This window comes from Mustela putorius, unplaced genomic scaffold (assembly GCF_011764305.1).
Source record: "Mustela putorius furo isolate JIRA1106 unplaced genomic scaffold, ASM1176430v1.1 tig00000151_pilon_pilon_pilon, whole genome shotgun sequence".
NCBI classification, from domain to species: Eukaryota; Metazoa; Chordata; class Mammalia; order Carnivora; family Mustelidae; genus Mustela; species Mustela putorius.
The window spans coordinates 6,277,040-6,294,580 of record NW_025421296.1 but is presented as its reverse complement, the minus strand read 5'-3'; the positions used below and the strand labels follow the sequence as shown (position 1 = coordinate 6,294,580).

Genomic DNA, 17,541 nt, shown 5'->3' with positions numbered 1-17,541 from the left:
GTATTAACATTGAGGCAGCTGAATTCATAGGGGACTCTCACTCTGCCTGTTTCAAGGACCTGGCAATGGGCTATGGATAGTAAGGGAATTTAATTTTCTTTTGTCTCTGTTTCCCACATCAATAGTGTATAATTCTTTTCATATATTGTCAGTTTCTGTATGCTAATATTTTGTTAGGGATTTTTGCAATGATATTAATGAAGGATATTGGTCTGCAATTTATTTTTTGGTACTCTTTTTGTTTTGGTTTGGTATCAGGGTGATCCCAGCTTCATAAATGAATCGGAAAGTGTTACCTTTTCCTCTATTTACGGGAAGAGATTGTATAGAATTGGTGCTAGCTCTGAAAGTTCAGTAGAATCTTCCAGTGAAACTATCTGAACCCAGTGATTTACTTTCAAAATTACAAATGTCATGATTTTCTTAATAGTGAAGGACTATTCAAATTACCTGTTTCGTATTGGGTGAGTTGTGGTAGTTTGTGTTTTCTGAGGAATGGGTCTTTATTCTCAGTTGTCATGTATATGTGTGTATAATTGCTTGTAGTATTCCTTGATTTTCCTTTTAATGTCTGCAAAGTCTGTAGCAGTATCTGCTCTTTGGTTCCTGATCTTGGTTATTTGTGATATTTCTGTGATTTTATTTCTGTGTCAGTCTTACTAAAAGTTTGTTTATCTTACTGACCTTTTCAAAGAGTCAGCTCTTTGTTTCATTGATTTTATTTTTTCTTTTTTCAATACCAGTGATTTCTGCTCTTTGCTATTTCCCTTCTTCTCCTTGATTTGACTTTAGTTTGTTCTTCTACATTCTTAAGGTGGGGGCTTTAATTTATTGATTTAAGATTTTTTCTTCTTTTTGTATATATGTGTTTAATGCTATAAATTTCCCTGTCAACACTGCGTTAGCTGTGTTTCACAAATTTTGATACATTGTATTTTCATTTCCCTTCAGTTCCATGCATTTTTAAATTTCCTTTGAGACTTCTTCTTTGACCCATCCATGAATTATTTAAACATGTGTTCTCTAGTTTCCAAGTGCTTGAAAATTTTCCTGTTATCTTTCTGTTATTAATTTCCAGTTCAATTCCATATGGACAGAGAATATACTCTGTCTGGTTTCACTTCTTTTAAGACTGTTGTGGTTTTTTTATGTCCCAGGTATGGTCTGTCTTGATATATATTCGATGGTTACTTAAAAAGTCAGCGTATTCTGCTGCTATTGAATGGAACATTTTACACATATCAATCAGATCCTGTTTATTAATGGCATTATTGAGTTCTTTGGTATGCTCACTGATTTTTCTGTCTGAAAGTGTATCAATTGTTGAAAGACGGATGTTGAATTTGCCAGTATTTGAGGATTTGTCTTTCTTCTTTCAGTTCTATCAGTGTTTACTTCATATATTTTGCAGCCTACATAGCTATCTTTGAGGTGAGTTTCTTACAGACAGCATATGCAGACACACACACATCACACACTGTATGTTTCTAATTCTGTCTGCCAATCCCTGCCTTTTAAATGCTGTTTTCAGACCATTTAAATTTAAGTGAATTATTGATTTGTTAGGGCTTAAGTCTGCCATTTTATTTTATCTTTTCTGTTTGTTCTCTCTGTTTTGAATTTCTATTTTTCCTTTTTTTCCTTCCATGGAGTTGCTTGTACTTTTGTTAGCATTCTATTTTTACTTATCTATGGTGTTATTGAGTATATCTCACTGTACGGCTTTTTTAGTGGTTGCTCTGGGAATAACACAATACATTTATAATATCACAGTCTTTTGATGTTGATATTTTATCAAGTGAAGTATAGAAACCTTAGTTCCCTTTACATCCTTTTCCTCTCCAAATTATAATATAATTTTTATATATGTTTCCCCTATACACATTTTGAACCCCATTAGACAGGGTCATGATCTTTCCTTTGACTTAGAAAACTTAAGAGGAGAAGAAAAGTCTATTATATTTACCTATATTTTTGGTTGCTGTATTCTTCCTTCCTTCCTTTCCAATGACCCAAGGTTTTTTCATCATTTCCTTTCTCTTGAGGAGCACTTCCTTAAACCATTCTTTTAGGGAAGGTCTGCTGTCAACAAATTTACTTGGTTTTCCTTCATATGAGAATTTCTTGATTTCCCGTACATTCCTGAAGGATATTTTTGTTGGACATAGAATTCTAGGTTTATGGTTCTTTGCATTCAGCACCTGAAAAATATCATGTGACTTCCGTCTTGTCTCCATGGCTTCTAATGAGAAATCTACTGTCATTTCATTTGTTTTTCTGCAATAGCCAAGATATTGTTTTTCTATGGCTACCATCACTATTCTGTCTTTAGCTTTTCAAAAATATAGTTATAATGAGTCTTGGCATCAGTTTATTTGAATTCATACTGTTTGGTGTTTGTTTAGCTTCTTCAATCTGTAGGTTTATGTTTCTTCCTACATTTTGGAAACTTTCAGCCATTCTTTTGCGTTCTTTTCCAGCTTCGCCCTCTTACTCCTTTTTTTTTAGGACTCTCATGTCACAAATGCTTAATCTTTTATTATAGGCCCACAGGTCCCTAAGAGTCTGCTTTCTTTAAGGTCTGTTTTCTTTCTGTCGTTTAGATTGGGTAATTTGTATTGTTCTATCTTTCAGTTCACTGACTCTTTCCTCTGACTCCTCCATTCTACTGGTGAGCCCATCTGCTGAATTCCGACTACTTCTTCTTGTTATTATAGTTCGTCAGTTCAAAATTTCAAATTGTGGTTCTCCTTTATATTTTCTATTTCTTTGCTAGCACTTCCTATTTCTTTTCTGAGTTTTTCTATTTTTTTTCATTTGTGTCAAGCATGTTCATAGTTGTTGAAATATTTTTTATGATTGATAATTTAAATCTTTCTCAATTAATTATACATGTCTGTCATTTCGTATAGACCTCATTTTTCATTCAGTTTGAGATTTTTCTAGTTCTTGATATAAAGAGTGATCTTTAAATTTTAACTTGAACATTTCTGTATTATGTTCTGAAGTTCTGGATCTTACATAAACCTTTAGTTTTAGTAGTTGTTGTTGTTGTTTTTTATAACACTCTGGCAAGAAAAGGGGAGTATGCTGTCTCATTACTGCCAGATGGAGGCAGACATCCAGGTTCCTCATTCAACCTCTGGTGACACTCAAAGAAGAGGACCTCCTTGTTACTACTAGGCAGTGACAGGAGTTCTGGCTTCCCACGTGGTCTCCATTGACACTGTGGTGGCAGTGGTTTCAGTATCTCTTGGTTATAGTCAAAAGTCCTGATTGTCCTCACTTCTGACAGCATCCCAGTGGGGAAGGAGAAGGTATCCTCATTATTGGCATGCAGAGGACTGGATGCTACTTAGTAATAAAATCTGAATGCTGGCACAAATGGTCATCTGGTGAGTGGCCACAGCATCATGATATCTCAGGAAGGTTTTGGCAGCTCTGCAGTTCCTATAAGGCACTCTCTCTCGGTTAGTGACAATCAGGGCATTAACAGTTCTTTCCAGGGAGCTGACCCTGATTCTTTAATTAGCTGCAATTCTCAGCTAAAGTGTTACTGCTTCTACCCAGGTACCTTGCACTACTCAGAAAGAATCTAATCACATTCATAATGCTCTATGTTTCTAGTTTACCCTCTTATTTTCCACAATGAAGGCCCATGTGCAATATTTATTCCACTGCTAGATTTATGTATAATAGACTTTCCTCCATCTCCTTCCCTTTCATAGTTGAGTTTGTCCCTGTCCACTGGCTTTTTCAGTTCTTTTAAAAATTATCCTCTATGTTCTGACCTATTCCTTATTTCCCCATCACTCTTTTGGTCACTGGCCCCTCCTCCACTTTTCTCAAGTCAGTGTTATTCTACTTTTTATACTTTATGATATCAGATACTTATCCTACTAACACTTAGATGCTTGAATAGCGATCTCATGTAGGAAACATAACACAAGGATGTAAATACCCTTAATGTGAATATTCAGAGAGCAAATAGGGAATCCTGAACATGAGTGAGTAGAGCTCAGATTTGTAGGTCAGTTGTTGAGCCAGTATTCTAGGTATCAGGGGGTTAGAGAAAGTGCTCTTTGAAAGTGGAGCTGGAATGCCTTGAGGACTAGTTTGGAAGATGCGCTTGCCCTCGTAATTGTGTGCTGAAATATAAAGGTGCAAGGTATGCACTGATGTTTTAGTGAAGAATCGAAGACGCTAAACAAATCATTACTTGATTGCCATTGTCTGTGTCCCTACTACCCCATAAATGCTATATTTGTATCATTTGATACTGTATCACCAGCATCAAGCCATCAAGAAATAGTTATTAAGTCCAATTTTAAAAACGTGATCCCATTTGGGAAGGAAAGAAGGAAAGGAAAGGAAAGGAGAGGAAGGGAAGAAGGAAACAGAGCTTGAGTAATTATTAGTGCTGTCCGCCTGCATTTTTGATCTTTCCCCGACTAGGCTTATGGTAGGATCCCATTTCTTGACCCGTTTGAGGTCAGGCACATGATTGGCCCATATGATAGATGGAGCGTGTCACTTTCTGGTGGCCTCACTTAAGAGCTAAGGTGTGATTCTTTAGCTATGGCAAGTAGCCCTGTTCCAGATGGGCAAGGCTGCATCCCTGGCTGAGAGCAAATCAAGCGTGGCTCCCTGCCAATGAAGCAAGGACATTCTATTCTGCGTGAGCAAGAAATAAATCCTTATGGTTTTAAATGTGAAAAAGCAGGGCTTGTGTGTTATTACAATATAATGTAGCTCATCCTGAGTGATTGAAATTAGTAGGAGTATGTCTTTAGCAGTGAGAATATACATGATTTTTCTTTTGTCTTCCTTGCCTTTTTCTACTTTATAGTTTTTCAAAAAAAATTTGAATCTATTTTTTACTTTTCTAGAGTAGATATTATTTTTACCATAAGCGAATAACCTGGGGAACAAATTTTATGATTTGTGTATGTTTATAACTTGAAGTGATATTATATTTTTACTGACAGATGCATGAAATGAAATGACAGAAATTAACACCATTTTCTTGAGCCTAGGGTATGTTTTAGCACATACTCCTTAGTCACAAAGAACTCTGACAGTGTTACACCATCACTGAATCTCAGCCTACCAGCTTGAGGTGGGTCTGCTCCAGGACCTAAGAAGTACATCTCCAGGAGAGTAATGAACCCCTTGGAGTCTTAGGAGATATTTCCCCTTTATCTGTGGTTTGCTTTTCCTGTATCTGTCATTTGCTAATGAGACCAGGCAATATCATCAACAATGACAGACATTGCTTCTTTTTTTTTTCAATTTTTTATTTTTTATAAACATATATTTTTATCCCCAGGGGTATAGGTCTGTGAATCGCCAGGTTTACACACTTCACAGCACTCACCAAAGCACATACCCTCCCCAATGTCCATAACCCCACCCCCCTTCTCCCAACCCCCTCCCCCCAGCAACCCTCAGTTTGTTTTGTGAGATTAAGAGTCACTTAACATTGCTTCTTTTTTTTTTTTTTTAAGATTTTATTTATTTGTCAGAGAGAGCGAGCGAGAGTGAGCACAGGCAGACAGAGTGGAAGGCAGAGTCAGACGGAGAAGCAGGCTCCCTGCGGAGCAAGGAGCCCGATATGGGACTCGATCCCAGGACGCTGGGATCATGACCTGAGCCGAAGGCAGCTGCTTAACCAACTGAGCCACCCAGGCGTCCCTTAACATTGCTTCTAAAAGGGTTGTGTTTGCTAATTTTTCCTTCCTTCATTTTTCCCTTGTAACACACACACACACACACACACACACACACGCACACTTACACACAGTATTATTAATAATGTGGGCAGGCTCATTTGAAAAAAACAGAACATTTTCACGTCATCTTCATTAGACAAGAGGGCTTTTCACTTGAATTTTTTAGAGAGACCTGATGGAAGTGATCTTGTTTCTACTCTGGCCCAAACCCAGATCTCAGAGGCACAGGATTTTACATGTGTGTATCTGCACATAGTTTCTGGCTGACCTGGATGAGATCAATAAAATCCCATGTCTTCAAGCTGACAGACATGAAACCAGGGTCAACCTAGAGAGAACGAACTGGGTCTCAGCCTTGCGTTTTTACTTTCAACCTCCTCTGACACAAAGAGAAGATGGTTTTGATGTCTTTTGATGATTGAGTTTCCATAGACTAAAATAGGAGTGAGTCTCTAGACACTTTTAAAAAGCTAATATTTTCTTTGAGATTTTGCCTACTGCCTCTAGAGTATTATTCACAACATATTCTTCTACATTACTAACCTAAAAATGTATAACACAATAGGCTGTCAATAGAAATAAAAACCCTCTTGTTGGACCTATTAGAAAAAGATAGTAAAGCCCTGGTTTTATAGAGAAACCCTTTATAGTACTCACCTCGTCTTCTAGAGTCCTTCAGAACCCATGCTTAGTGTGGGATAATGAGTTATATTTCTGAATAACAAGTTCAAAAGGACCAAAAAGAGTGAGGTTTCCGTTTAGCACTTACACCAAGGAAAAACTCCGGTGAGCGATCTTCTCTCTCTCTCTCTCTCTCTTTTTTTTTTTAAAGCACCAAAGAATTTTTAGATCCCAAACTACCTCAAAGAGAAAAAACAGCCTTATTAAGAACTTTTATATGTCTAAAACCAGATCAGGCACAGTGAGAGATTATGACACATGGACAAATTAGTATGAAAAGCCTCTCTACTCTTACCTGGCAGTTTCTTTAATTTTTTTAAAATAAAATAATTAAAATAAAAGAATACATGTCCTCCAAAACACAGACTTTTAATCAAATCATCTGGATTTATCTTCAAAATATACAATTCCTTTGTATTCTGTAAAATGTGTAGGTAGGGGCAAAAATAATTTTTAAGTCTTTTAAAATATTGACCATTATGTACACAGTTCAGGTACTTATATTGGGAACTAGGTCTCAGTGTAGAAGATGCCCAGGGATCCTGTAGATTCACAGGGCTCTGAAAAAAAGTTAATAACCCTCTTCCTCGTTACTAAAAAAGACCCAGGCAAGACATTTCATACACCCTCGGGGATCAGCCTGCTGCCTGAAATGTTACCTCAGGCAGCTCAGCTCCTTCTGCTTTCATGTCTTCTTGCTTACATTTTACAAAAATATTTGTTGTGATGAAATTGATTGGCAGTGCACTTGGCAATTCAAACTGAATTAGTTGCTCCTCCTTTTTTAATTCCATTAATTCAGATGAATGCAATGCAATCTGCGGGACCCCTCCATCAAGAAATCGGGTCCTGGGGCTGCAGGACTAGCTTGGACTTCATGGTCAAGGGCCCTGATTTTGTTGATCTAATTAGCATGGAGAAGAGCTTCTCAGTTGTTCTAAAAGATAAGCTTTGTGCTCTGATCTGGATTCTAAAATTGGAAGCATTTGAAAGATTCCTGACAATATACAAAATATATTGATCTGCAGAGAGGAGGCCCGTATTCCCTCAGTTAGGGGCATCAACTAGCCCATCCACTGAACAAATCTCTTTTCCCTGGGCCCTACTCTGTGGGGATGAAAGACGGAGCCAGCTCAGGAATTGGTAGAAACTTTGCCAGCACATACTGTCAGATATTGGTGGATTCCAGAGAGTTCCATCTCTTCAGATTCTTGGAAATCATTTTCCTGTCCCTTCCTATGCCCAGGAAGTTCAGCTGCTATCATGACAATGCCAGCAGAGAGGGTTGTAGCTGGCAGGTAGAGCATGAGGATAGAGGAGGGAGTGTATGCTCAAGGCTTGCGGGAACTGAAGCTTTGGTTGCCTGATGCATGACACAATTCGGACTCCCTAACTATCTGGGTCACGCACACTTATGTGCCACGTCAGAGGTCGTACCGTTGTGAACTGAGAAAGACACGAGTTGGCACCTTTGCATGATGTTTAAGTTACAGAGTCAGAGGAGAGGAAGGAAGTGAGGGGAATAGAGGAAACATTAGCAGCTAGGAAGGCTGTGTGCTTGTTTGCTTGCTTGCTTATATTAGCTAGTGCTTCCGTCAGAAAGAAGAAATAGGTTGTCCCAGGGCTGCAGTCCTGTGGGCCCAGTCATCTCTGGAATGTGTGCTAATTGGTGTGCATTTCTCTCTTTCTGCCCCAGGACAGCTTTCCTGCCCGCTTCGGAGGAGTCCATTTTGTCAACCAACCCTGGTACATTCATGCCCTGTACACGCTCATCAAGCCATTCCTTAAAGACAAGACCAGGAAGCGGGTAATGAAAACACACACCCAATGGCGGGTTGCTGAGGGGCAATTACCGGACCCTTTTCTCAATCTCTGTCTCCCTTCCCTCTCTCTCTCCCCCCTTATTTTGCACTTGTGGGTTTTCGGCTTTTCTGCACTCCCTGAGCATGTGAGCCTCAGCTGGAGTTTGCAAATGGTCTGAATTTAATCAATAATTCAGTAGAACTGAGTTATTTTCAGAGTCCCAGTGACAAACCAAAGGAAACTTTGAAGGCATGCAGATACCAGATGCCCATTTTACTGTAAATGTTCCAGGGAGCTATGGGGTCAAGCAGCTTCCCGTTCATGGCGTATTTTAATAGCTAGCATTTTGTCCTGCAAATGTATTATCATGATGAAGAATGTTTACCATTTCTTTTTCTTCCCCATGGCTCTTGGGTCATCGCTGCCAGCTTCATCACCTTCGAGGCTGAGGAAGCATTCTTCATGAGAAATTATAATGCTCTTAGGAAAAGGCTTTTAAAGTCTTAATTACTTCAGCTGATAACATTTGGGAGGCCACCACCTTCCATCAGAGCTGAGGTTTGTGGTGGCATTCTGATTACCCAAGAGACGGAACATTGTTCCACCACTCACTCTGTATCTGAGTTTCCTCATTTAGAAAGGCAGAGGGACTAACACCCAGGTCACTGGGATATTGGGTAATTTAAAGAGGCAGCAGAGGAAAGCAGGGAGCATAACGCCACACATGTAGTAGAGACCCAGTGACTCTCGTTCGCTTTACCATTTAGCTTCTTCTCTTTCAAACTTCCTGATTTCAGTTACCTCCGGGGTCAGGTGCACCACCTGTCAAGGGAATCTGACTACGGTCATTCCTCTTCTTCTTCTTTTTTTTTTTCTTTAATTTATTTGCTTATTTATTATTTGATTTGTTTGTCAGAGAGAGAGAGAGCACAACCAGGGGGAGTGGCAGGTAGAGGGAGAAGTAGGCTCCTTGCTGAGCAGAGATCCCGAAGACTCGATCCCAGGACCCAGTGATCCTGACTTGAGCTGAAGGCAGGCGCTTAACCAACAGCCACCGGGCACCCCTGACCAGGGTCATTCTTAACAGCACCTTACATGTGCCCTTATACCCAGGGCACCTCATGCCAAGGAAGAGTCTGTGTATGCAGGGGGAAATGATGATGTCAGCCCCCACGCCACACACAGATACACACTCTGCAGTGTCTCTAAGTCCTAAACCTCAGATCCTTCCAGATCCTGAGGGAACATGGCAGCAGGTTATGGGAAGGATAGTTCTCCTATTCCCAAACAAGGGTGGCACTAAGACTAGAACTCACCAGCCTAAGGAAGCAGAGACATTTGGAAACATTTTGCAATCTGGCAAAGACTCAGGACAGTGCTAAGGACAGAGAAGTGTCCTAGACTTTTCCCCATATGGCTTCAGGCTTCCCAGGGGCTGAATCTTCTACTCAGGAACGAACGGGTGGAATTCTTCCGACAAAGCAATTGACACTTGCTGTGGTGCCATAGAAAGGAGTTTCTGGAACTCTGGGCACAGAACAGAATCTGATAGGTGAAGAGTCCAGCCTCCTATCTGCTGAGTTCTTCCATCCCACAGCACCCCAGGAGACAAGGCCAGTTTCCACAGCACTGCCTATCCATGCTGGCTGTTGGTGGGAATGCAAACTGGTGTAGCCACTCTGGAAAACAGTATGGAGGTTCCTTAAAGAGTTAAGAATAGAACTACCCTAGTCCAAGCATTTGCACTACTAAGTAGTTATCCAAAGGCTACAAAAATACTGATTTGAAGGGACACATGTTTATAGCAGCATTATTAACAATAGCTAAATTGTGGAAGGAGCCCAAATGTCCATTGACTGATGAATGAATAAAGAAGATATGGTATCTCTATATAATGGAATATTACTCAGCCATGAAAAAAGAATGAAATCTTACCATTTGCAATGATGTAGATGGACCTAGAGTGTATTATGCTAAGCTAAATAAGTATGTATGATTTCACTTATGTGAAGAATTTAAGAAACAAGACAGAGGAACATAGGGTGAAACAGAGAGAGGCAAACTATAAAATAGACTCTGAAGTATAGAGAATAAGCTGAGGGTTGCAGTTGGGGGAATAGAGGGATGGGCTAGGTGGGTGATGGGAATTAGGAGGGCACTTGTTGGGATGAGCACTGGGGTGGTATATGTAAATGATGAATCACTGAATTCTACTCCTGAAACTAATATTACACCATATGTTAACTAACTGGAATTTAATAAAAACTTAAAACAGAAAACATGAACATCATGAACAAAATTGATAGTATAAAAAATTAAAAAAAAAAGAACAGCAGGTATTGGGTGGGTCGGTACAAATATTTGTTCTAAACACCAGGCCTAGTATTTATCCCTAGCTTTTCCATGCTTCAAACACTGTAGCTCCTCCTGAGAGGTGTTTTGCAAAGGCCAGAACCCATGAATTTCTTCAAAAGCAAAGATTCTTATTAAAATTGAGATCCACTGTCAGAAAATATACATTATTTTCTGAATTGCTTCAGTATTCTTCTAAAGAATGTTAGTACTTAGCTTCTTGTTCCTTTCCTTTCTAAATGATGTCATGACATCATAAGTTAAAATCAATACAACAGAACAATGTAGCAAGTATATGTCTCTATTAGGTAGCATATTATAATATAATCTATAGTATATGACATAATTGATAATAATTTTATGGTATATTGTTATACTATATATAAGTATCTTCTTTTATTATTATTTTTTAAAGATTTTATTTATTTATTTGAGACAGCAAGCATGAGTAGAGAGGGGGGGCCAGAGGGAGAGGGAGAAGCAGACTCCCCACCGAGCAGGGAGCCCAATACGGGACTTGATCCTGGGACCCTGGGATTCTGATCTGAGCTGAAGGCAGATACTTAACCAACTGAGTCACCCAGATGCTCCTAATTTTAAGTATTTTAAAAGTCACATTTACATTGCATGATGGTAACTGTGGGCTGTGAGTATACACCTGTGTGTGTATAATCAGTGTTCCTACGCTTGGATATAACTTGTGTACGTTGAACTTGCAACATGAAGTATGGGAACTGATACCATTCCACGGATGGACTTGAAATAGACTTTCAGAAGTCAATTCCTAAATCGTAGGAGATGATCATTATTGACTTACGGCTTAACCACTGTGTGGATTTTCCTGAAAATAAGTGCAATTTGGGCAGGTTTTCCCTTCTGCTTGGCCGGTTTCTAGTACATGTTTAGAAGATGCAAACTTCTCTGGGTGTTAGCCCTCAGTCCAGACATAAGTGGAAGATGGCGGTAAAAATACCCCTAAGTTCTCAGGCCACAGTTTTCCTTCCACTGACGAATGGATAGGGTTTCTACCTTGTGCCCACATCAATCCTGGGAGCTGGGAATGTATTAAAAGGGTAAGAAAACACCATCCCTTTTCCTGAGTGTTCTTCTCTTCCTGTGGGCGATCAAGACATAAATGCACCCATTAGAAAATATAGAAGTCAGCAAACAGTAGTTAACTGGGGGAGCAGGGAGGAGCACCAGAGCACGCAGGTATCTCCAGGACAGACTGGGGAAGAGGCTGGTGAGGATTGGGGAAGGCCTGGAGAGGATGGGGAGACGGAGAGGGTACAGAGAGCAGAAAGCCGTTGGGAGAGGCAGAAGGAGCAGAACAATGTGGGGGTGCACGAGAAGCACGACTGGGGGGTTGCATAGTCTACATCGCTACCCTTTTTATCAGTGGGGATAATTAGGAGATTACTGTACATGTAAATTCGGGCCCGGGCCAAATAATACCCAATTTGTTCATAAACTTCATTTTTTAAGGACTATTAATTCAGCCCCTTTTCTGAGCAATAAATTAACATTTTATGAAGATTAAGTTGCAGACACAAAATTGAACGCCTCTTTAAACACCATGATTACCAGCAGTGCAGCCAATTTGTCATTGCTAAATTGTGTATCAAGCTGAATAGTTGCTCATATGTTTTGGATTTGTTGTTGTGGTGGTGGTGGATAATTATATTTTCTTCTCCAGATTTTCCTGCATGGAAACAATTTAAACAGCCTTCACCAGCTAATCCACCCTGAATTTTTGCCCTCTGAATTTGGAGGAACCCTTCCTCCTTATGACATGGGAACTTGGGCCCGGACGTTACTTGGTCCAGACTACAACGACGAAAATGACTATACTCACACTTCCTACAATGCAATGCACGTGAAACACACATCCTCCAATCTGGAGAGAGAATGCTCACCCAAGCTGATGAAGAGGTAAGAACTGCATTATCAGAGCTTCCCAGACAAAGGTCAATAAGCATTTTTGATTTGGGCCCTATTGTGGGTTAAGAATTGAAGACCTTTATGGGCACAGAACTTGAATAAAATAAATTGCAATACATTCTCAGCAGATTTCACTAGAATTGAAAGCCAGTGGGGCTTGGCTGGTCCAGAAGTCCAGTAGTCCCCGTTGTATTAAAGAAACCGTTAAAGGCTAGACCTTGCTCATGCCGTGATTACAGTGCTCATCTCTAGACAGTCGGAGTTAACACAAAGAGAATGAAATGTTGGGCCTTTGAGATGCCCTGGGTTGAAAAGCAGCCTGCAAGAAAGCATTCCTTTCTATTTAAATGCATTTTAGAACCATTTATTGAGCATTTACTTGCCTGTAGACACTGATGGGCCCTGGGAATACACATAGGAATAAGAGAAGAACAGAGAAGTGTGGCCCAGGATATTGTGTATTAGTTTGCTAGGGCTTCTGCAACAACATACCACAGACTGGGGTGGCTTAGACAACAGAAATGTGTCTTTTCACCATTCTGGAGGCTAGAAGTTCAAGATCAAGGTATTAGCAGGGTTGGTACCTTATAAGACCTCTCTCCTTGGCTTATAGACACCTGTCTTCTCCCTGTATCTTCAGATGGACTTCCCTCTGTGTGTCTGTGTCCTGATCTCTTTCTATACCAGTCATGTTGGATTAGGACCCACCCTAAAGACTTTGTTTTTCCCTAATTACCTCTTTGAAAGTCTCTGTCTTCAAATACAGTCCCGTTCAGAAGTACTGGGGATTAGGGCTTCGACATACGAATTTGGGGTGGGCAGGGCACAGTTTATCCCATAACATATTATTATGTGTATCCTTCTATGCCAGTAAATCTAGACACATCTCGTGCTTTTAATGATGCATGGTATTCCAATAGATGAATGCATCACAGTGAAGCCATTTCCTTCTTGATGGGCATTTAGCTTACTTCTGAGTTTTCTGTCTATTCCGAATGAAGAGACTCGTGTAAGTCCTTGATAGCCTTCCTTCCTTCCCACAGGAAGTTCCTCAGGGAAGCTTGGAGCCCTGAAGCCGCTGCGTCAGAGGGTGTGTGCATTTTAAAACTAGCCCACGCTGCCTAGCAGCCCTTCAAAATGATCGTTCAGATGGATACTCCCACCAGCCTGTATGAGAATGTTCTTCCCCAGACTCTTGAAAAGTACTTGATATTATCAGACGTTAATTCTAATAATCATCCTGATGGGAGGACAATTTCGTGTCATATTTGTTTTCATTTGTGTCTCCTCACCCGACATTGGTAGGCAGAGAAATGACCTCATGGGTTCTGGGTTTTATGAGGATCATGGAATTCACAGGGAAATGCAGACTAAAAGCCATCAGCAGGTGAATGAGGGCCATAGATAAGACTGAAGCAATGACTGGCCATCCTCTGGAGGTATTTGGGGAAGGAAATTCTCCTATGGATAACTGGGCTTGCACTGATGTCCTGAAGCAAGAGAGAGTGCCCAGGAGGAGGATCTCCACATTTGCTGCTCAGTTGGGGATATTACATTCACATGTCTAGTAAGGCTTCTCGGCTGAGACTGGAGAGATCTGGAAATTCACTTATTCCCCCAGATTAACAGCAGACATTCTTTGGGAAGTGATGGTCATAGGATTGAGAGGCTAGCTTTGTGTCTCTACCGTGAAGGGACTGACCTTACTGGAACAGGTAAGATTGTCCCACCCAGGTTCTGGCTGACTCTCAGTCCAGGTTCCAGTACAGTAATGATAATAATGTAACAACTCACACCATTAACACTGCTCTGAGCCCATTTCCTGCATTAACTCTAAATCTTCACCTTAACTGTATGAGCAAGTTATAATTATTCTCCCTATTTTGCAAGTTAAGAAACTGAGACACAGAGAGGTTAAGCAACTGCTCAAGGTCACAAGCTAGTAAATGGCCAACTGGGATTCAGAGCTGGGCAGCCCAGCTCCACACTCTGCATTTCTGTCCTCTATAAGCTATGGCACACTGTCTGCTTTTCCTCACACTTTCTACCCTCACCTCTAGTCCCAGGCTTCTCTCTCCAATCCCTCCATGGGCAGGAGCAATGACCCTTCCTGTGGTTTGTCCCTATTTTATCTCTAGAGACTTAGATAAAGTCATCATATCCTCATATTTTTTGGAATGTCCAAAGTCCAGGGGCATAAAATAGGAATTTGACACTCTTTCTCCAGATGATTAGTTACAGACTTACATCTCTTTTGGGTGACAAGACATGTCCTGATCCAAGTTCTCCCTCTAAGTTGACATTGAAGATCAGAGGAAGTGATAGCCTCCATTATGAGATGGTGAGTTCTGGAAGCTAAAATCTTTGTATAACATTTATTCACTTCACACCCTCCTCAAGAATCGAACTCAATGTCCAACACACAATAGACACACAACAGACACCCCATGAATGAATTATTGTTGAATGAAAGCTGTTGCCTCCAAAACCCGATCTTGGTGCAGTTGTCCAATTACTCCAACCAAAATGTCAGCTCCCAGATGGAGAGAGCTGATTTTTCCTGGCTTTCATGGATCCTGCCTTACAGACTCTTACAGCCTAGTAAGGGAGATAAGGTTTGCCCACAAATAACTCAAATGTAATACATAATGGGAGAGGTACTATAAAGGAGGTATAAGAACCTGCTGCAAGTCTAAGGAAACATTCTAATTTCAGCCAGGAAGACTCTTAGACAAGTATTCTGGGACAAAGGCAGGTTTTGGAAAAGGTAAGACATTGATGTCAAAATCTAAGACTATGCCAGAGAAGTTAGTAATTGTTTTTGGGTTTTTTGAAAATTTTATTTATTTGTTTAAGAGAGAGAGAGATCTCTCTCTGCATCTCCCGACGCAGGACTCTATCCCATAACCCTGGGATCATGACCTGAGCCAAAGGCAAACGCTTAACTGACTGAGCCACTCAGGCGCCCCAAGAAGGTAGTAATTGTGTTCTCATCTCATTGTCTTACCAAGGCCATCAAGGTATCCTGCTCATTCTTCCTTTCATTGGTGGTGGCATCTTTAGGCCATTGCTTAAAGATTGTATTTATTTATTTATTTTGGTGGGGAGGGGCAGATGGAGAGAGAAACTCTAGCAGACTCTGTGCTCAATGGGGAGCTCAACGTGAGTAAAATCCAAGATACATAAAATTCTCAGTGGGTTAGTGGTTCTAACAAGTTCTTTTCAACCCTTTAGCAGAAAAACTTTTAAAAAATTATTAATTTAAAACCTGGGTGGCTCAGTCGGTTAAGCATCTACCTTTGGTTCAGGTCATGATCCCAGGACCCTGGGATGGAGGCCTGCATCGGGCTCCCTGCTCGTGGGAAGCCTGCTTCTCCCTCTCTTCTCCTCATTCATGCTCTCTGTCTTTCTCTCTCAAATAAATAAATAAAATCTTTTTAAAAAATATGGTTTATATGGAAAACTTTCTAAAGAGTTGATTTCAATATTGATCTGTTCTTTAATAAAATGATCTTTTTATGGGCTTTTAAGTGTGGGGTGTTCTCTGCTCCACAACTAAATGACCCCGAGTGTTGTATTTTTACCTTCTTGTTTCTGTTTTGTTTTTTTAAAGATTTTATTTATTTATTTATTTGACAGAGAGAGATCACAAGTAGGCAGAGAGGCAGAGAGAGAGAAAGGAGGAAGCAGGCTCCCTGCTGAGTAGAGAGCCTGATGCGGGGCTCGATCCCAGGACCCTGAGATCATGACCTGAGCCGAAGGCAGAGGCTTTAACCCACTGAGCCACCCACACGACCCTGTTCCTGTTTTTTATTCTATAATTTACTCTGTTTCCTTGCTTCTCGACCATCAGCTGTCACTTTCTGTTCCTGGAACTATTTATGTCAGAAGCACTCTGTTTCCTTCTATCTGATTTACTACCAGACTATGTTTTCGGCTTGGAAAGGAGGTAGCCCAGCTTAATGAAACTGTCCAACAACTAACAGCAAGGAGGCTTTATAATAGTTATGATGATTTTGGCTGCAAATTAGATAAAACTCCAATCAGACTGCTTTAAACAATATGGACAATTGATTGTTTCACATAATGAGCCATCATAGAGTGAGGTGACTACAGAATTGTGTGTCTCAGTAGCTCACTGGTGGCACGTGTGACCCAGGTTCCTGCCCCCATGTCCCACACAAGCAAGACATCTCAGGCAGGAGTGCACCCCTGATTCACACGGGCAGATGTGCCCAAACCAGTGGGTCTTTTTATCACCTAGGAAAGAGGAGGAGATGGCTTGGGGTCAGGACCCAGCAGCATGATGTGTCTGCCTCATGGAGCAAGGACATAGTCTTTCCATCAGTATGTAGATTTTGTAATATCTCTTTCAATTATTAGACTTATTAATGATGGCTATTAATTGCTTCTGAGTTCTATGCTTAATCTCTAAATGGCTATAGATATTATGTAAAAGGCATACACACAGACACATCCAGACATGGAAAAACAGTCTCTTGAACTACTGGAGGACAATTAACCATTTTTGGAAAAGTTCTACTTGAAAAACACATATATGTATTTATTATAAACATGTACATATACTCAGACATGTATATACTCTATATTGTGTATGAATGTATAAATATGTGTATGTGTATGTATTGAAATATATACATATATATATATGCACACATATATAGATTTTTTAAAAAGATTACCAGTAATTATTGGTAAAAGATTACTGGAAATAATATGCATTTTAGCCTAAGACCTGGATTCTGAGTAGGAACTGGGGCCTTTCCTGGGAGCTGGAATCATCCAAAGGCAGATTGCCCTGCAGATTGGGCAGTTTGGAGGAATGCTGCTCAGAGCCCCTGCTCAAGAAACACAGGTGTGATGGGGTGCCTGGGTGGCTCAGTCCTTAAGCATCTGCCTTCTGCTCAGGTCACAATCCTGGGGTCCTAGGATCAAGCCCCATATCGGGCTCTCTGTTCAGCGGAGGGCCTGCTTCTCCCTCTCCCACTCCCCCTGCTCACGTTCCCTCTCT

At 40.6% G+C, this 17,541-nt stretch overlaps 1 protein-coding gene across 1 annotated transcript in view; it reads left to right on the top strand.

Moving 5' to 3' along the window:
- CLVS1 (clavesin 1) overlaps positions 1-17,541 on the top strand; it is a 178,923-nt gene that overhangs the window by 139,556 nt on the left and 21,826 nt on the right. The window contains exons 4-5 of the mRNA XM_004778356.3: positions 8,110-8,220; positions 12,265-12,500. Of these exons, the coding sequence (XP_004778413.1) occupies positions 8,110-8,220; positions 12,265-12,500 (347 nt within the window). The remainder of the gene's footprint in view (positions 1-8,109; positions 8,221-12,264; positions 12,501-17,541) is intronic.